We start from the raw sequence: 20734 nt of genomic DNA on the forward strand, positions 1-20734 counted from the left end.
TCAGTGGGTTGTGTAAGCTTCCTGCTGGAGGGGACTGGTGCCTGTGTTCTGGTAGGTGGGGCTGTATCTTGTCTTTCTGGTAGGCAGGCCACATCTGGTGGTGTGTTTTGGGATGTCTGTGAACTTAGTATGATTTTAGGCCGCCTCTCTGCTAATGGGTGGGGTTGTGTTCCTGTCTTGCTAGTTGATTTGCATGGGACATCCAGCACTGGAACGTGCTGGCCGTTGGGTGGAGCTGGGTCTTAGCGCTGAGACAGAGATCTCTGGGAGAGTTCTCACCGATTGATATTACATGGGGCCGGGAGGTCTCCGGTGATCCAATGTCCTGAACTTGGCTCTCCCACTTCAGAGGCTCAGGCCTGACACCAAGGCGGAGCACCAAGACCCTGTCAGCCACACGCCTCAGAAGAAAGGGAGAAAAAAAGAAAGAAAAGAAAATTATTAAAATAAAAATATTTTAAAAATAATAATAATGAAAAAAAGAAAGAGCAACCAAACCAACAAATCCACCAATGATAACAAGCACTAAAGACTATACTAAGATAAACATAAAAATCAGTCGCAGACAGCAGACCCCAAGTCTACAGTTGCTCCCAAAGTCCACTGCCTCAATTTTGGGATGATTCATTGTCTATTCAGGTTTGATGCAGGGTGCATCAAGTTTATTGTGGGGATTTAATCCGCTGCTCCTGAGGCTGCTGGGGGAGATTTCCCTTTCTCTTCTTTGTTCGAACAGCTCCTGGGGTTCAGCTTTGGTTTTGGCCCCACCTCTGTGTGTAGGCTGCCCTCGGGCATCTGTTCCAGCCCAGACAGGATGGGGTTAAAGGAGCGGCTGATTAGGGAGCTCTGGCTCACTCGTGCTGGGGGGAGGGAGGCATACGGTAGTTATAATTGGAATGCGGGGTGAGCTTGTGGAGGCAGAGGCCGGCGTGATGTTTCAACAGCCTGAGGTGCACCTTGTGTTCTCCCAGGGAACTTGTCCCTGGATCACAGGTTCCTGGCAGTGGTGTGTTGCACAGGCTCCCGGGGGAGTGTGGATAGTGACCTGAGCTTGCACACAGGCTTCTTGGTGGCTGCAGCAGCAGCATTAGCATTTCATGCTTGTCTCTGGTGTCCGAGCTGATAGCCGTGGCTCACGCCCATCTCTGGAGCTCGTTTAGGTGGTGCTCTGCCTTCTGTGGGCAGACAGGGAAGGAATCCCCTCTCCTCGTGCCCTCTGAAACAATGGTCTCTTGCCTCTTCTGCAGGTCCAGACTTTTTCCTGGACTCCCTCCTGGCTAGCTGTGGTGCACTAGCCCCCTTCAGGCTGTGTTCACGCCGCCAACCTCAGTCCTCTCCCTGGGATCTGACCTCTGAAGCCTGAGCCTCAGCTCCCAGCCCCCAACCCTGGTGGGTGAGCAGACAAGCCTCTCAGGCTGGTGAGTGCTGGTCAGCACTGATCCTCTGTGGGGGAATCTCTCTGCTTTGCCCTCTGCACCCCTGTGGCTGCACTCTCCTCCATGGCTCCAAAGCTTCCCCCCCACCCACCTCCCGTCCCCGTCAGTGAAGGGGCTTCCTAGTGTGTGGAAACTTTTCCTCCTTCACAGCTCCCTCCCAGAGGTGCAGGTCCCATCCCTATTCTTTTGTCTCTGTTTTTTCTTTTTTCTTTTGCCCTACCCAGGTATGTGGGGAATTTCTTGCCTTTGGGGAAGTCTGAGGTCTTCTGCCAGCGTTCAGTAGGTGTTCTGTAGGAGTTGTTCCACATGTAGATGTATTTCTGATGTATTTGTGGGGAGGAAGGTGATCTCCATGTCTTACTCCTCTGCCATCTTGAAGGTCCCCTACTATTGAAGTGTTTTAAATCAGACAGTAACATGTTCATATGCACATTTCAGAAAGACCACAGTAAGAGTAGCATGGAATAGAGGTAGGCAGACTAGCTAGGAGACTCTTGCACTCATCCAGTTACAGAGGCCAAATTCAATTAATTGGTGGAGGCAGAGAAGAGATCATGAATAGGAAAAATGTTAAGAGAGAATCTGTGGGGTGTGGAAATTGATTGGATATGAAGAAAAGTGAATAGGAAGGAGACAGAGGCAATATCTAGAATTCTAGTTTTGGTGACTTTTTTTTTTTTTTCTTTTTGTGGTCCACGCCATGCAGCTTGCAGGGCCATGGAAGTGAAAGTGTGAAATCCTAACCACTAGGCCACTAGGGAACTCCTTTTTTTTTTTTTTTTTAATCAAAGTATAATTGATTTACAATATTATGTTAGTTTCAGGTATACAGCAGAGTGCTTCAGTTATGTATATTTTTTCATGTTATTTTCCATTATAGGTTATTATTAGATATTGTATATAATTCCCTGTGCTATACAGTAAATTCTTGATGCTTATCTATTTAATGTATAGTAGTTTGTGTCTGTTAATCCCATACTCCTAATTTATCCCTCCCTTTCCCCTTTGGTAACCATAAGTTTGTTTTCTATGTCTGTGAGTCTCTTTCTGTTTTATATATAGATTCATTGTATTATTTTTTTGACTCCACATTTAAATGATATAATGTTTGTCTTTGTCTGACTTACTTCACTAAGTGTAATATTCTCCAGGTTCATCCATGTTGCTGCATATGGCAATATTTCATTTTTTTATGGCTGAGTAATATTCTATTATATATATATATATATGTACACCACATCTTCTTAAGCCAGTCATCTGTTGATAGGCACTTGGGTTGTTCCCATGTCTTGGCTATTGTGAATAGTGCTGCTGTGAACTTTGGGGTGCTTATTATGTCGGAGAATGTTTTGCCTATGTTCTCTTCTAGGAGTTTTATGGCATCATGTCTTATATTTAGGTCTTTAAACCATTTTGAGTTTATTTTTGTATATGGTGTGAGGAAGTATTCTAATTTCATTGATTACATGTAGCTGTCCAGCTTTCCCAACACCACTTGTTGAAGGGACTGCCTTTTTTCCATCATATATTGTTGTCTCCTTTGTCAGGTTAATTGACTATAAGTGTGTGGGTTTATTTCTGGGCTCTCCATTCTGTTCCATTAAATCTGTATATCTGTTTTTGTGCCAGTACCACACTGTTTTGATTACTGTAGCTTTGTAGTATAGTCTGAAGTCTGGAAGGGTTATGCCTCCACCTTTGTTCTTTTTTCACAGGATCACTTTGGCAATTCTGGGTCTTTGTGGTTCCATATAAATTTTAGGAGCATTTGTTCTAGTTCTGTGGAAAATGTCATGGGTGGGACTTCCCTGATGGTGCAATGGTTAAGAATCTGCTTGCCAATGCAGAGGACACGGGTTCTAACCCTGGTCCAGGAATATCCCACATGCTGCGGAGCAGCTAAGCCCATGCAGCACAACCACTGAGCCTGTGCTCTAGAGCCTGCGAGCCACAACTACTGAGCCCATGTGCCACAACTACTGAAGCCTGCGTGCCTAGAGCCCATGCTCTGCAACAAGAGAAGCCACCGCAATGAGAAGCCTGCACACCGCAACGAAGAGTAGCCCCTGCTCACCACAACTAGAGAAAGCCTGTGCACAGCAACGAAGACCCAACGCACAAAAGGGAACCCTCTTGCACTGTTGGGGGGAATGTAAATTGATACAGCCACTATGGGGAACAGTATGGAGGTTCCTTAAAAAACTAAAAATAGAACTGCCATATGACCCAGCAATCCCACTACTGGGCATATACCCAGAGAAAATCATTATTCAAAAAGACACATGCACCCCAATGTTCATTGCAGCACTATTTGCAATAGCCAGGTCATGGAAGCAAACTAAATGCCCATCAACAGACGAATGGATAAAGAAGATGTGGTACATATGTACAGTGGAATATTACTCAGCCATAAAAAGGAACGAAATTGGGTCATTTGTAGAGACATGGATGGACCTAGAGACTGTCATACAGAGTGAAGTAAGTCAGAAAGAGAAAAACAAATATATATTAACGCATATATGTGGAATCTAAAAAATGTCACAGATGAACTGGTTTGCAAGGCAGAAATAGAGACACAGATGTAGAGAACAAACATATGGACACCAAGCGGGGAAAGCAGGGTGGGTGGTGGTGGGATGAATTGGGAGATTGGGATTGACATATATACACTAATATGTATAAAATAGATAGCTAATAAGAACCTACTGTATAAAATAAATAAAATAAAATACAAAAAAATTAATTAATTTTTTAAAAATCCATTAAAAAAAAGAAAGAAAATGTCATGGGTATTTTGATAGGGATTGCTTTAAATCTATAGATCACTTTGGGTAGTATGGCCATCTTAACAATATTCTTCCAGTCCAAGGGCATGGGATGTCTTTCCATTTCTTTGAATCATCTTCAGTTTCCTTTATCAATGTTTATAGTTTTCAGCATATAAGTTGTTCACCTCTTTGGTTAAATTTATTCCTAGGGTTGTTTTTTTTGTTTTTCTTTTTACCCAGTTTTAAACAGGATTGTTTTTTTCACTTTCTCTTTCCTATATTTCATTGTTAGTGTAAAGAAACACAACTGATTTCTGTATATTAATCTTGTATCCTGCTACCTTTGAATTCATTTATTTGTTCTAATAGTTTTTGTGTGGAGACAGAGGCAATATCTAGGATTCTAGTTTTGGTGACTTTTGGATTATAATGGCATTCGCAGAGAAGGGGAATATAGGAAGAAAACAGATTTGGGGAAAGAGTATGAGTTTAGTTGGACAAAAACTTGCAGGATAAATAGCCTGCATATCCCCATAGGATACGCAGTTTTGAAATTTAGGAGACCCTGGGATAGGAATAATCTATCAATTAAATAGGTTTAATGGCAGTCTTAAATGTCTATATTCCCAAGGACCTGAATAGCCTGAATTGAACTAATACAGTAAGATTTTAAGAATTGCCACATAAATGGATCAACTTCATGATCCCCCTTCAACCGCCTTCCTATTTTATTTCAGGTGACCAAGGGATAGTCTCTAGGAAGATGTGATTTTCCTCTCAGTAACCAACTCAAAAGATTAAGGATGTTCTCTTAAAAAAAAAAAAGTTCTTAGAACTCAATCTTGCCCCTCCCTGCTTCACACCTTCTACATGGAGATGGGAGTCTTGAATGAGCCAGTGAAAATCTATCCATCATCTACTCCCAGAGAATCCAGCCCAAAATATCAAATCTAAACAACTGCGGCTCTTTATAGACTCTCCCTGGGGCAGGCGGACTGTTTACAGGGAAGAAGGAAAAAGATAAAATCATGGATAATTTAAGTTAACGGAGCCAACAAGAGATCTTAGGCACCGGAGCCGGAGGCATGAGGTATCCCCTCCAGCCTCAGCTGCCAAGGGGCTTGTGCCACCACCTCCATCTCACAGAAACATCCCTGCCTGGCCTGAGAGTAGAGCTGACGAAGCGCCCTCCACCGACACTGCTGAGAACATACCTCCTCTCTTTTCCCGAAGCAGTGCCCTTTCTGGTCTCACTTTTTTTGTTGTGTAAAAACCCGTTTTTCCCCAGTGAATTTTATTCAGGTTTTGAGGATGTTCATACATTATTTGTTGATTTTTGTCACTTTCATCCTCAAGGAGGCAACATCACCAGGCACCTTACTAAGGCTGTGTAGTAACTACACAACCAGTCTCTTAACAATATTTCGAACTTTCAGATTCACCAGAAATCAAGTTCTGACCCTTAGAAATGTTTATTTACAGGCCTCCTTCTACATCAATGTCTATACCAATTGCTGGTGAATCTGAATCTCTGGAAGAAGATAGAAAAGGTGGAGAGACTCTCAAAATTCATCTTGGGATAGCAGGTATGGATGTGTCGCTTACTGGTTTTTCAGTTTGTGAGAAACAGTACTACCCTAAAAGTTTCCCAACGTCCCTCCCAGATTTAAAATTCTGTGGGTATATATGACTTGAAATGGGCCAATAATTATCAGCAGTTTCAATTATGCAATTTTTGTTTAAGCCAATGCTTCATTTTGTCTAAAGGGCGTGTTATCCTCTGACCGATTAAAAGCTAAATGTTGCAGTGACACTCCCACCCCCACCACTGTATGCCTCTACTCCCCACAGAACGACAGGACACAACAGGATTGTTCCCGTTCCACATGCCCAGCAACTTCTGCCAGTCACCTCTCAGGTGGTGCTTCTCTTCCATGAATCACGTACCCTCTGTCATTGGTTCCCAAACATTAGTGCACATCAGAATCACCTGGTGGCTTGTTAAACCATAGATTGCTGACACTGCAGCCAGAGTTCTTGATTAAGTAAATCTAGGTTGGGGCCTGAAAACTGCATGACTAAGTTCCCAGGTGATGCTGCTGGGCGCCAGGCCACACCTTGGGGGCCACTTCTCCAGGCAAACACCCGGTCATAGGCTGCTCCCCGAGCTAAAAGCAGGTGAGGGAATGTCAAGTTGGCTGGGGAAAAAAGCATTTATGAGCTTCCTTTTTTCTCCCACGCCGTGTGACCGGGTTTATTATTTGAAAGAATGAAAAGAAAGGTGTAGTGATGTGATTCACATTTTCACCACTTTTCAGATTGCAAAGATAAGATTTCTTATGCATAATAAGGATTCTCAAATTTCCTGATTTGGGATCAGTGAATCCTTTGTGTACTTTTAACTCTTCCATTAGCTCCCTGTCTTCAGTATTTAAATATTATGAATTCTTTCTCATGTTGGAAACCAAACACTCATTAGCCCTACATCCTTCTCTATCTACTGCTCTCCCATAGGCTCGCACTCTCCTTCCCCCACCATCCCCCGCCCTCTTTCTCTCAGACTTGTTATAACCAAACTTCTAGGAAGAATGTACTGCCCATTTATTCCTAAACACATGTGTGGTCTGGCTTCTGCATTCTGCCCTCTCTTGATGATGTCTCCAAGAACATGACTGTCAAATCCTGTGGGCATTTTTTCTGCTCTCATCTGAATAAATTGGCCATTTATTCTTTCTGGAAGCTTTCTCTTCCCTTGGCTCCCACCTCTTTGCTCTAGCTTCTCAGAGGCTTCTTTATCTTCTTCCACCTTCCTGTTAAAATATTGATACTCTCCAGGATTTGGTTCCCTCCACTCACTCTCCATGGGTGATGGCATCTGTACCTGGGATTTAACTGTCACACAAATGTAAATGTGATCATGTAAATATGAGTTAATATGTTTGATTTACAAATTCGTGTTGCCTCCAGGCCTCCATCCTGACCACAGGCACATATTTCCAAATGCTTTTTGGAAAGGTCCACTTTATGTCACATTAGACTGAAACCCATCTGTTTATCTTTTTTTTCTCAGCAAGCTTCTAAGTTCTTCGTGATCAGGTCTTAATTTTTCTTTGTATCAACAGCGTGATGGCCAGGGACACAGTAGAAATTCCATGAATAGTGAATGGGTGTCCTCAGGTGTCTCAGATTCCACATACCCAGCACGCCGTCTTCCTAACTCTTGCCCCTGTATTTTCTGTTGCAGTTATCCTGGCACACACTTCTAGTTAGTAATTAAGTACTGTCACTTGTGCCTGCTCAACATCTCTCAGCTGAATTAGTATGAAAATCTTCCCTCCTTCACCCCCTATTCATCCTGCTGCCAAAGTGATCTTCCCAAAATGTCAATCTGGTCAAGTCACACCCTTTCTTAAAGCCATTGAATTATTTCCTTCCTTAAACCCATAGGAGAAGGTCCTTCATTATCAGGCATCTGCTCGTCTCTCTCTTTCCTTCCGTCATCTACACCACTACCCTATATGCCAACTTTACCAAACTGTTTGCTTTCCTACAGACAAGGCATGCTTTTCCCTATGCTTTTCCCTGCCTAGGCTAGCCGAGAAATTCCTATGCATTGTTAAAGACCTGGAGTTAACCTCCTCTATGAAGTCGTTCCTTCATTACCAAGTAATGTTCGATGCATTTGTCCTTTGGAGCTCTTGATAGCTTCATTTTGGTGCTTGTATTTTGGTACTTGCCACGTTGTATTATAACTGCTTCTACTCTAAACTGTGAAGCATATATTTTATCTTATTTATTTTGTACCCTTATATCTTGTACAGTATTGGGCCCTGACCTGGTAAGAGCTTAATAAATATTTATTGAATGAATACATTTTGAAAACCAGTAAATAAATGGGTGAATTAAGATCTGAGCCAATGCTAGGAGTAAAGTATATAACTCTTGATATGAACCAACTCTTTTAATTCAGAATTTGCTGTGGCCAAACATTTAGGCTTAGGACCCCTGTCAAGCAGGGCTAGGGATGCTGGTTTGGATTTGTACCTTACAGTCTGTCCAGAAATGAGAAACCCTTTGCAGAAGGGCCAGGTCGCTCCAGTAGCTTACTTATTTGGCAGCATTTGTTGGCCCATCTGTGTTCAATATCATTTATAGAAGTGCTGCTATAATTGCTGTGTTACTCAGTTGGTTTCCTTTTGCCTCTAAGTGAAAAACAGTTCTAGTTTCCAAATATTTCACCCTAATGAAAATGGTCACAGTTCTGCATTCTGTGGAAGAAGCCTAGTTCTGGAAGTACATAATTGGCATCTGGAATATGCACATTATTAGGAAAATAATAGAAATAGCTTTGACACTGCTTTTTTTGTACATTTACTTTGAAACTGAATACTATAATCAACTTCTGAAGAACCTTATTCTCAGTGCTACATCACACGCTGTGTTGATGTAAACCACAGACATCTGTCCAAATTATAGCCTAGCACCAGCATCACTAACACAAAAGTACCAAAGTGCTCTTTAGTCTACTGTCGTGATGGATTTGGGGAGCAAGATTTCCTCAAAAACCAACCAAAAACCTGGCAATTTTGTGAGAATTTATAAGAATCCATCTGACTCCTTTTTATAAGAGAAATACTAAATATAAAAACTGAAATAGTTTTATTTAAGATAGAATGCTATTAAATCTTATGAAAAGTACTATAGCACTTCAGTAAACTGAGGTATTTAAGTTCTTTGCACAGTATTTCTTGCAGCACAGTTGTTTACATTGTACTGATTTAAAGGGATTTCTTTCACTCTGTAACTTGATAATGAACTTAGTTTCTAAAATACATAGATTAGAATACAAATCAACCATTGACTTGTTGACAGTAATAGTAACATTATGTTACGACGTATTGCAGATCTCTCAGCAAAGAGTGCCTCTGTTCCAGATGAACTTGGTGCCTGTGGACATTCTAGAACATCAAGCTATGCAAGCCAGCAGTCAAAAGTATCAGGTAGAGGCTGAGTGAAGTTGAATTGCTCTGAAGGGACTTGGAATTGCTATGGTGCGGGAGGAGAATGTTTGGTTGCAGTGTGTGGGTTTTTTTGTTTTTTTTTTAAATAAATTTATTTATTTATTTTTGGCTGTGTTGGGTCTTCGTTTCTCTGTGAGGGCTTTCTCTAGTTGCGGCGAGCGGGGGCCACTCTTCATCGCGGTGCGCGAGCCTCTCACTATCGCAGCCTCTCTTGTTGCGGAGCACAAGCTCCAGACACGCAGGCTCAGTATTTGTGGCTCATGGGCCTAGTTGCTCCGCGGCATGTGGGATCTTTCCAGACCAGGGCTCGAACCCGTGTCCCCTGCATTGGCAGGCGGATTCTCAACCACTGCACCACCAGGGAAGCCCTGCAGTGTGTGTTTGATACTAGTGTTACATCCAGAGTGATTTTCTCTCACAGGATATAGCTCTTGCCACTCCCGGTCATCTAGTTTCTCTGAGCTCTGCCACAGGAGAAATACCTCAGTGGGAAGTACATCAACAGGAATTGAAAGTATTCTAGAGCCATGTGATGAAATTGAGCAAAAGATAGCTGGACCAAATCTTGATACAGCTGATAAAGAAGATGCAGCTTCGGAAACACTCAACAGGTATCATTTTGGTCTCAGTTTAAATGGAAAAAAGAAAAAAAAAACACTTTTTTTTCATAACATAATAAAAAAGGAGGAAATTTTTAAAAATTATTTTCAAAGATGCCCAGTGAAACAAGATTCTGTAGAATCTCAGCTGAAGCGAGTTGATGACACCAGAGTGGATGCAGATGATATTGTGGAGAAAATATTACAAAGTCAAGACTTCAGCCTAGATTCCAGTGCAGAAGGTGTGTAGATAACCATTAAGTATATATGGATGTACGTGACCATGACCCGGGTTTGTATAATCAATGTGGTCAGCAGTAAAGAGTCAGTACATTATGATACTGAGTGTTGGGTATTTGTAAAATAAATTTCACACCCATAAAAATCTGAAGATAACTTTTTAGTTCATTTGTTAATGGATATTAAATTTGGAAAAGAATTAACTTTAGTTTAAAAATATGAATTTTAAAGAAAACTTTTATTGTATTTTTTAACTATGCATCAACGTCTGCCATGATTATATACCTTATGACAGATATCTACATCTGCTTTGTCATAACTGGGCATAAGTACCTCAAGTCACTGTTGCAATTTGGAAGGTTAGGTGGTGATCTTAAAGTGATAGTGAGTAACAGAATGCCTCATTCCCTCCTTAGCATTTTCACTGAAACTGAAAATTTACATGCCACCAATTTGAAAGTTATAATTATTCATGCTGGTGTGAATAGAGAGCAGTTAACAATGGACTTAGTTTCGTTATGTAACTGGTTGTAAAGATAAATAATTAAACCCTACTTGAGGAAATTTGTAGGAACAGCTGTCTTCTTTACTCGGCTTTAAGAAAAACAGCTTTAAGAAAGTTAGCAAGAAGTAACTATTAGGATATCTTTTAAACTGCCTGCTTTAAAACATGTATGTAGTTCTTTTTTTAAGTTTTTATTTCTTTAACAAAACTGAAATGTAAAATGTGAATTTATTATAATATGAATATTATTTGACAATAATCTAATAATTGTACCTGTAACAAATATTGTAAATGTGTATTGCAGAAGAAGGACTGAGGTTATTTGTGGGTCCTGGGGGAAGTACAACCTTTGGCAGTCATCATCTTCCAAACAGGTATGTAGTCCAAAGAGTATCTTACTAAAATAAAGAATAGACTGACTTTTTCTTTTAAATACTCATGAGTGGAAGATGAAGGTTACAAAGTTTGTATTAGATTGAGGCTAGAAAGCACAATATTAGTAGTTCCATGAGAAGAATTACAGCTCTTAGTGTAGCTCTTAGTTTTCCTTATCCTGAATATGTTTGAAATTGTATTTTATAAGTTTATTTGTTGACTTCCTTAGATGTATTTTTAGAATGTATTAGTAGAGAACTGGTAGAGCACCGGGCAAGCTGCAGTATAAAAAGGACATTTAGAAAAGCGTTCTTAGTCTGATATCTTAGAGCAAAGCAAAATTATATTTTCAATCAGGGATCTTGTCTGTTATGAGCAGTTACACAACCACTCAGTAGCAGACACTGATATTAATCTTTTTTGTACTCTCTTTTCTGCGCCCCACTAGAGCCTAACATACATATTAAGAAAAATAAGTTCGGAAAACTAATCTTCATGTTGGTAGTTATTTAGATTCAGATGAGGAAAAGGCAGCTGCCAGACTTAGCATTCCGGTTCCCAGCACTGCAGCAGATGATAGTGAGCACAGATGCTGAGGACACCTGAGAAATTCTGATCACTCCACTGCCTCCCCACAGCCTGATCCCTCTGCACCCAGTACCCAGTATTTCTGTGGAGTATTTATGTAGAATTCCAGCACAGCGACAGTCTAAGTCAGAGTTGCAGGGGGAGGGAGCCCCCTTGGTCCAAGACAGTTATTTTATTCTCTAATGCTCAAAACCAGAAAGAACGTTTAATTCATTTCTTCTACCAATACTCATTTTATTGCGTACCTCCTATGCGTCCAGCGCATTGCAGGGCCCAAAGGATACAAAGGAGCCAACACCTACGTCAGCAACTAACTACCTTCAGATGTGATAGGTGGGAATAAAAAGGTGCTGTGGAGGAGGAGTTAATTTGAAAAGAGGTTTATGAGGAGTAACACAATTTAGACCTTCTGTAACTTTCATTTACTTATCCACTTATTAAATTCAGTAACAATTTATTGGGCCAACTTGTGGGTAAGGGTGCAAAGAAGAAAGACCCAGCTCTTACCCTCAGCTAGATTACAGTCTAGCGTGTGAGTTTGGAAAACTACAGCCCGTGGGCCCTGTTGGCTCACTGCCTATTTTTGTAAACAAAGTTTTACTGGAATACAACCCACCCGTTTATGCATTGTCTAAACATATTGTCTGAATTGGCTGCTTTGTGCTACAGTGGGAGCCATGAGCAACATAACAGAGACTGTGTGGCCCTCCTAAGATATTTGTTATCTGACCCTTTCTAGCAGGTGAGATAGACAAATAAACTAAATTTTATAGTAGTATGATAAATTCTATAATATATTGAAGTAGAGGAAACGCTGAGATGGCACCTCAGACAGAGAAAGCTTCCTGGAAAAGTTGACACTTGAAGAGGGTCTTTGGGAGAATAAAAGATAAGTGAGTGGTTACGAAGGGGGTATGTGGAAGACAGATGTTCCTGGTAGTAGAAACAAATAGAAGGAACTTAACAGGCATAGTAATTATAATATATAACTATATAATATAATATAATATATAATAATTATAGGCAATACTTATTGAACTTTTATTAGTTATGTGCTGAGCACCATGTGTATGTTTCATTCAATTCTCATCTCTTTCAATACTCAAAAAAATACTATTATTAGTTTTTTGTTTTTGTTTTTTTTTTAAACACTTTGGCAGTTTCTTTTTTTATTTTTATTTTTTTTAATTTATTTATTTATTTTTGGCTGTGTTGGGTCTTCGTTGCTGTGCGAGGGCTTTCTCTAGTTGCGGCAAGCGGGGGCCACTCCTCATCGTGGTGCGCGGGCCTCTCACTATCGCGGCCTCTCTTGTTGCGGAGCACAGGCTCCAGACACGCAGGCTCAGTAATTGTGGCTCACGGGCCTAGTTGCTCCGCGGCATGTGGGATCTTCCCGGACCAGGGCTCGAACCCGTGTCCCCTGCATTGGCAGGCAGATTCTCAACCACTGCGCCACCAGGGAAGCCCCTATTATTAGTTTTTTAAAAGAGGAAACAAAGACAAAAAGAGGTTAAGGACGTTTACCCAAGGAAGGCCTTAAAGCTAGTAAGTGTTAAAACCAAGGTTATACACATGTCTCTTGAGTCTAAAGCCCATTCATTGCACTTAATCATTTTATCTTACTGGCTTATGAATAATATCACCTACTTAGAGAATGCCCATAAACAGGTTTTTCTAAGGAGGTGGGGCATGTGAAATGGAGTTGTGGGACATGAGGCTGGGAAGTATCTTGAAGACAGGTTGTAAAGGGCCTCCGTCACCATAACAAAATGTTTACCCTTCTTGTGTACACTGGGGAGCCATTGGTCATTCTTCAGCAGGGAACTGACCTATCAGATTGGCATTTTAGAAAAGTAACTGGACATAATTTTGAGGGTAGATAGGAGCAGGGAAAGGCTAGTAGCAGGGAACAGGTAGAAGAATGACATTTATAAGGACAGTGATATGTATGGTAGAGAAAATGTGTTTTTGAGTTAAAGAGACAGGTTCACATCTTAACCAGACCACTTTGGGAGTAAATCATTTAACTTCAGTTGAACTTAACTCTATTGAAAAATGTGATCATATGCCTACTTCATGGAGTTGTTTTAAAGTATAAATGACATGATATACTCAGTAAGCCCTAGCTATTATTATTTTAGGTGGAGAAACAGCAAAAGCTACAGTTCCAACCAAAAGGAACCAAAGTAAGAAACGCATGGGCTATCTCATTAGACTGCTCAGGGTCCAGTCATAGCTCTTCCACTATTGACTTTACAGTGTTAGTAAACTCTTTGTAAGCCTCATTTTCCTCACCTGTAAAATGGGAATGATAAATAAGTTACGTAACTCAGGATTTTTGTGAGGGTTAGGTTAGATCATTTATGTAAAGTTATTTAGCACAGTACCTGGCACATAAAAAGTTGTCAATATATGCTAGCTATTTGTGTTGTTACTCAGAGAAAAGAAAGATAATTTCTAGTTGAGAGAGAATCTAGGACCTAGGATATAAAGGCATTTATGTAGTTAAGAATTCTGGCTCCCGTCCTCCTTCCAAATGAATGTTAAAAAAAATCACCCAATACATGAAAGCCTAAAGGGACAATTAGGGGTTGAAGTAGATTCATATTACATGCTGAAGAATGTCAGAAACAATGTGTCATGGTGAAAGGAGGATAGGCCATGGAGTCAGATATGGGTTCTGTTCCTGGCTTAGCCATAATTACCCAGCTTAGCCATGATCTTGACATATTGCATCTCTCACTTGCTACCAAAAAGACAGCTGCATCCCTGGGAGAACAACACACGCTCTGGAGTGGGCTGCCTGAGTTCAGTCCCAAGCTCCACCATTTATTAGCTGTGTGTCTTTGGTAAGTTACTTCACTTCTCTCTGCCTCAGTGTCCTCACCTGTAAAATAGTGATGATAATAGAACCCACCTCATAAGAGTTAATACTGTTAAAATTAAACGAGGGAAGACATGGTAATGCTTGGGACAAAATCTGGTATGCAGTAAACACTCAAGTACTTTATATATACTAATTAAAGGTCTGTCTTTCAGAGTTCATATGGCAGTTAATTTGAACTGTCCAGCAAGTATTTGTACACATAGGCTCTCCATAAATAGTGGGTATTCATCAGAGAAGCTAATGTGTTAGTGTTAGATCCATTATGTAAGATAAACAAGTAGCACAGGATGAAACCAGAATCATTTACCTAGGGCACAGAAGAGGCACAAGAACCACAGTTCCAAAAGGGAACCTGTGAGATTGAAGAGAACAGGGCAACAAGTGATAGAGACTTGGGGAGGACTGTTTGCAGTAATCCATTTTAAGTCTAGTGGATACAGCCTGGCCAGCTCAGGGCTGCTTACAGAACCCTGCATGCACCTCCTTGCTTGCCTTTGGGACATTTCATTTCTGACAAGGAGTCTGCTTTCATTTCTGCTTTTATTCCTCTGTGATTTATCTTTCATCTCTGACTGCTTTTAAGCTTTTCTCTTTACCTCTGGTTTTTAGCAGTTTGGTTATGATGTGCCTTGGCGTGTTTTTCTTTGTGTTTATTCTGCTTAGGGTTCATTGAGCTTCTTGAATCTGTGGGTTTCCAATTTTCATCAAAATTGGAAATTCTGCAGCCATTATTTTTCTCCACTCTTTCTGGTACCCCGGACTTAAAAATTGTAGCTCCTGCATCCCTGAGCTCTGACCTGAGTCCTCCACTGACAGAGACCACCTAGCTGTATCTGGTCTTACTGATCTCTGGCATACTCAGAGTGAAACGTCAGGTAGTAGTCCCTGACATCTTGACAAATGAGGAGATAGGTGCCTGGTGATAACTTTAAGCAGTAATACCCTCCCACCATGCAATACCACTTTCGCTTTCCTCGTAATCACTCAGGAGGGGTCAGTGAAAGGGTAGAATGATCCTCATCCAAAAATAAATCCAGCTCCCTCAAAAAGACACTGTGTTTACAGGCTTATCGAAAACCTTTATCAGGGGAGTTCGGGGGTTTTTTTGGTTTGGTTTGGTTTGGTTTGGTGTTTTTTTTGGTTTGTTTGTTTGTTTGGGTTTTTTTTGCCGTGCTGCAAGGCTTGTAGGATCTTAGTTCCACAACCAGGGATTGAAATTGAACCCGCGCCCTTGGCAGTGAAAGCGCGGAGTCCTAACCACTGGACTGCCAGGGAATTCCCAGTTTGGATATTTTGAGCGCTACCTGCCCTGGACTCCTTACATGGTGCCCTGCAATAAACACTGCACTTTCCTTCAGCACCAAAAAAACAAAAACAAAAACCTTATCCTCCCAGACCAAGAAACAATAGACGGAACATGTGTTCATTCCATTATAACGTAAGGCCAAGGTACCAGGTGAATCGACAATAGAAAAAAAAAAAAAACCCTGTTGATGAGGTCTTTACTTAATTTAAGTATTTCTAAGTACTTTATTCACAAAGCTTGCAAATTTTAAGTCTTTTAGTATTCTCCATATTTCATTAATAGAGGTCAGTTAGTACCTGGCATATTAGGGCAAAGGCTAAGCTGCTATCATGAAGAGACCCAAAAATAAAATGGCCAGCCTGGAGGGACCGCTTTGCCCCAGAAATGATTCACTGATGCAGGCAAAATGATGTCCATTTTGTCCTCTACCACCCTCCTCACCTGTGTTATCAAAATTGCTACCAGTCCAAGGCAAGCAATGTCCCTTTAAAGCAGGTGAGGCAGAAGTTGGCATATCTCCATTCACATTCCCTGGGGGTGAAACTTAGTCACAAGGCCACACCTGTAGACAAAGGAGTTCAGGAAATGTGGTCTCTAACCAAGCAGGCTGTCCCTAGCTAAAACCATGGGAAAGGGGAGAGTAGATGTGGGAGGACAGCCAGCAGTCCGACAAACCAAGCTCGTGAAGAAATAAAGCCCTCTTCAAGATCATCTTCCCTTTTAATCTGCATTAGCATAGATATAATTTACAATACTGACCACTTATAAAGACACTTGCATTTGACTAAAATAATTTTTGCGCTTCCTAGTTAAGTACATTAAGACGCCACACTACTAATGCAACTAAAAACCATCATCCATTAAGTCAGCACAAGACCTGAACTGCTAGAGTCAATATATGCTCCTGGATAAGACCGATTTTAGGATTTATATATAAACATGTTTGCCACAGTGTGTTGATAGGTAAGAATCTGGAAACGTTACTAGATTACTGTGGGAATAAGTATGAGGTGATCAGGGACTAGACTAATCCCAGTGTATCAATTATAAACATTCAATACTTCAAGTACTTTCTCTCTGTGATATCTAATATAAACCTTGTGGATATCAAATCAAGTAGAAAATGCCTAATGCACTATCTCTTTGGGGACAAAGTTAACTGGAACAATCTCAAACACTACAGCTCACAAGTTTGAAGTTTTGTTTTGTTTTTTCCCTACTTTTAGGGTGGGGTCTGGAGCTTATGAACAAGTTGTGATCAAACGCTAGAAATCAAGCTGGTGAACTGAAGCTTCCCTGGGGGTTTAAGATGTGGGCAGTTGAGCTGTCAAGGCACTTTATTCAAGCACTTATGAGAAAGTGAACCTATTAAAAAAAAATGAAGCATGTTCATCTATCAAGAGGAAAGCCAACACTGATTTCTTCTCTGAAGGTGCCCACCACTCTCCTTTCTCACCCACCAACAGGGAACATCGGAATGGTAGTATCAGGGCAGTGTGCTTATAGGTACACAGCTTCTGTGGTCACTGCACATAATAATGAAAAGCCTGCTTCTTTTTTCAAAACATCCAGTGGGAAAAACAGCACTATACATCTGATTATAATTTTAGTGTTGAAGTGTAAAACCTATGATAGAAGTGCTTGACTGATTTGGGCTCTAATTTTTTAATTTTATGTTTGAGAGACAATAAGTGAAAATAATTTAAACTCTATAAATTTTGCCATGAATAGATATAATTCCTGTGAAGGAAATCTTCCATATTATACTATCACGGTATTGTACTAAGTTCATTCACTCTTTTTGATGCAATATTTGATATAAAATGTGGGTGTTCGTGATTTGGGAAAGTGTTATACTACATTTTAAACATGTAAAATGCTTAATTCTAAATGTATTAGTCATAAATTGAATAACAAGTGTGAGTTATTTAAGTCTGAGATACGTGAATGGGTATAATGCTATTATTATGCAGTATGTATCATTACTTGTTAATATTAGATGAGCTACAGAACTCCCACTAGCACTATATGAGAGACCGAAGTTTAAGACTCCATATGTTAGGCTACCATAAGGCACCCTAATGTAAGAGCTCTGTTAACTAACAGAATAATATCTGATGGTTTCAGGAGTCAAAATTTAGAACAACAGGAGGAAAATTGTGATATGGTCAGAAACAGAGCTGCCTTTTCTCTGTAAGTTCAGGCTTACATGAAACTGAAAATTATTCCAAGGAGGTAGTGGATAAAGGACAGGGGACAGCCGCTTGACATCACTGACATGGACCCATGGTTTTCTGTTTTCTTCTTTACTGTATCAGAAATTAGTTATTTTGAGGCAAGAATAGAATATAACATACATCAAATAGAGCTTTTAAAATAAGAATATCTGATCTGGATCCAGTTAAATAGCACAGCAGATAAACCTTAAGAGTTTTTCTGGTCTTACATGACAGTGTCTGTATGAAAAGATCTTAATTTTCTTGGAATCAGTCAGTCACTGAAGAAAAATGTTGATTCTGTAGAACCAGTAATTCCCAGTCCTTACTTTCAAAACCGTATCCAAGAAATGTGGTGTGTTAGAATTACTTTGGTCTAATATTTCCATGTTGGCAAAGTAAGAGGGAAAAATATATTATTTTTTTAATTTATTTTTAATATCCAGATTTAGAGGTTTGAAAATTTTTGAATAGTTCATGTTAGGTTTTTTTTTTCTTAATATTTCAAGGATTGGGTATTCCACATTAATTCAATACTACTTTTATAAATAGATTCTGATATTTTTTTAAAGAGATAACACCCCATTTTAGAATATCTTGAATGTTGAAAGATAGGATTTTCTGACTCATTAGTCTTGCTTTCTTATTTTTTAAGATTTGTTTTGAAGAAAAAATTGACCTGAACATTTTAGTCTAACCAAGGAAAATATTACCTTAATGGTAAAGACTTGCCATCTGCGAATAAACAGGTGAATTGATCCATTCGTTATATGTCATGGGAAGAAAAAAACAATCAAAGAAAGTTTTTAATAGAGATGTAAAGATATTGTTTAGAGAGATATTTATTATGATGTCTTAAAAGCATATTTTTCTATTTTCAAAGTATTATTTCTAGGCTATATTTTTTATTGGCACTTCTGCAGATGATTTTGCAGTTTTGAAAGTGATAATAAAAACTAGATTGTAAGTTAGGTTCAGTGAGGACATTCTTCAGATATGTAAAAGATGCTGTGATTAGGGCACTGCCCCCATCTTACTCATCCTTGGCTGCCCTTGGCCCAGTACCTTTATACAAGACTGGCTCTTGGTATTTAAGATGATATAGCATTATTTTTTAAGAACAAAATGTGGAGAGATTTTGAAAATTGTGCCTTTATAATTTGAGCAACCACCAGATACATCTTGCTTAAGGTACTAGTAAGTATAACATATGTTTTGATAAGTAGAAACATTAGGAAGAAAAAAGATGACAGTGTCCACTTTCTTCAGTGAAAGTCTGGATTTATTTTATTCTATTTTGTGTTCTGTCAGCATACTTTGCAATCAGATTTCATTACAGTCCTTGAAAATATTTGTTAAAGGACCTAAGTGTCTTACTTTCTAGTTTTTCTTAGAGTATGTACTAGTAATATCTTAACCATATAGCTATTGAAAAAAATCTGCTTATTAAATACCAAGTCTACTTTTGGTTCCATTTTGAGTTTCAAAAATAAATCTGAAAAATTAAATCTTAATACATTTTCAACTTTTAAATATTAAATATTTTATTTTTTTAATATTAAAGTCGAATTTTAAATCACCTAGTCCTGGAGAATTTGCAGATGTATAACATTTTCTTTTTCTAATCTTACCCTAGAGAAAAAGATTCATGGTATTTTTAAAGCTAACTATTTCTGATCAGATAATGAAGTGTCTTAAATACCTTGTTTGGGGGAAACACAGAGACCAGTCAGGAGCCCACTTCCTGTGACTTGTGCTGGTGACCAAGACTAGAGAGGATGTGAAGGGTAGCAAAGGGCAGAGAAGGCCCTGGGCCATTAGTTTACATTCTGATGGTTGACTCCTCTTTGCGATGATGGTGGTGAAGGCTTCTGTATACAGACAACTAATTTGGACGGGTACTTATAATCTGAGAAAGCTTTCACCAAGAATCCTAAAGTCCACCAACCCATTTCAGCAAAATACTATCAGAGTAATGATGTCCTAACTAGATTCTTCTGTATATGTGCTTTTTGGTTTTTTAAATGTAAACCATGAGCTACAGAGGTCCACCACTTAGCCTATTTGTTGCGAGGAGGGAAAAAAAATCTCCTAATAGCCTCCAGTCACCCACACATTCAGGTATCAATGAGTTTTAATATATTAAAACATCCAGAAGTATTTTTAGAATTTAAGATTTCCATGCTAACTAGACTACCTTACAAGTTCAAGCTGATGGTATTATTAAATACTTCGTTGAAGTTCTCCGAAGTGTTAGGCTTCCATTATATATGATAATGCTCTAAAAGAGACTGGGCTCATATGACAGGGTTGCATTTTATTTTAACAGATCTTTAACTGGGGCAGTTCAGAAATTATGCTTGGTCAGTTCTCTTGGATGGTATGTCATGTTAATGTAACCTAGTACTGTAGTTGAAATTGTGTTGTGCCGTTACCCATGTGTTGGCTTAGGTACTGTACATAGTCTTAATAGCTGAGATGTTAAAGAAGATGAAGTCTAAAAATACAAAGGATGAAACATGCCTATATTAACCTGTTTTCAGACTGCTTTAGATATAAAGGCCTTATTCCCATATATATGTGACTTTTCAGAAGACAATATATACACAGTATATTCTAAATGGTCATGTGGGTGGTCTCTAGCTACTCTCCATATGACAAAACTGGCAAAATTTTTAATTTACGTGGACAACAAACTCCACATTTACAAATATTCATGTTCATCTTATGTATATAACAATGAATTCTCTTGCTGATATTCATTGACCAAATCCCACATACAGGAAGACATTT

The 20734-nt window shown here is 39.5% G+C and overlaps 1 protein-coding gene across 3 annotated transcripts in view; it reads left to right on the top strand.

Moving 5' to 3' along the window:
- EEIG2 (EEIG family member 2) overlaps positions 1-20734 on the top strand; it is a 108087-nt gene that overhangs the window by 79102 nt on the left and 8251 nt on the right. The window contains exons 6-11 of one of the 3 annotated variants that reach the window (XM_007169492.2): positions 5687-5790; positions 9109-9204; positions 9647-9836; positions 9939-10066; positions 10874-10943; positions 16952-20115. In XM_007169492.2, coding sequence (XP_007169554.1) covers positions 5687-5790; positions 9109-9204; positions 9647-9836; positions 9939-10066; positions 10874-10943; positions 16952-16994 — 631 coding nt within the window. In that variant the 3' untranslated portion in view covers positions 16995-20115. Of the gene's footprint in view, positions 1-5686; positions 5791-9108; positions 9205-9646; positions 9837-9938; positions 10067-10873; positions 10944-16951; positions 20116-20734 lie in introns of those variants that run through there. The other 2 variants (XM_057528333.1, XM_057528340.1) reach the window with 2 other exon arrangements.

This window comes from Balaenoptera acutorostrata, chromosome 1 (assembly GCF_949987535.1).
Source record: "Balaenoptera acutorostrata chromosome 1, mBalAcu1.1, whole genome shotgun sequence".
In the NCBI taxonomy this organism is placed as follows: Eukaryota; Metazoa; Chordata; class Mammalia; order Artiodactyla; family Balaenopteridae; genus Balaenoptera; species Balaenoptera acutorostrata.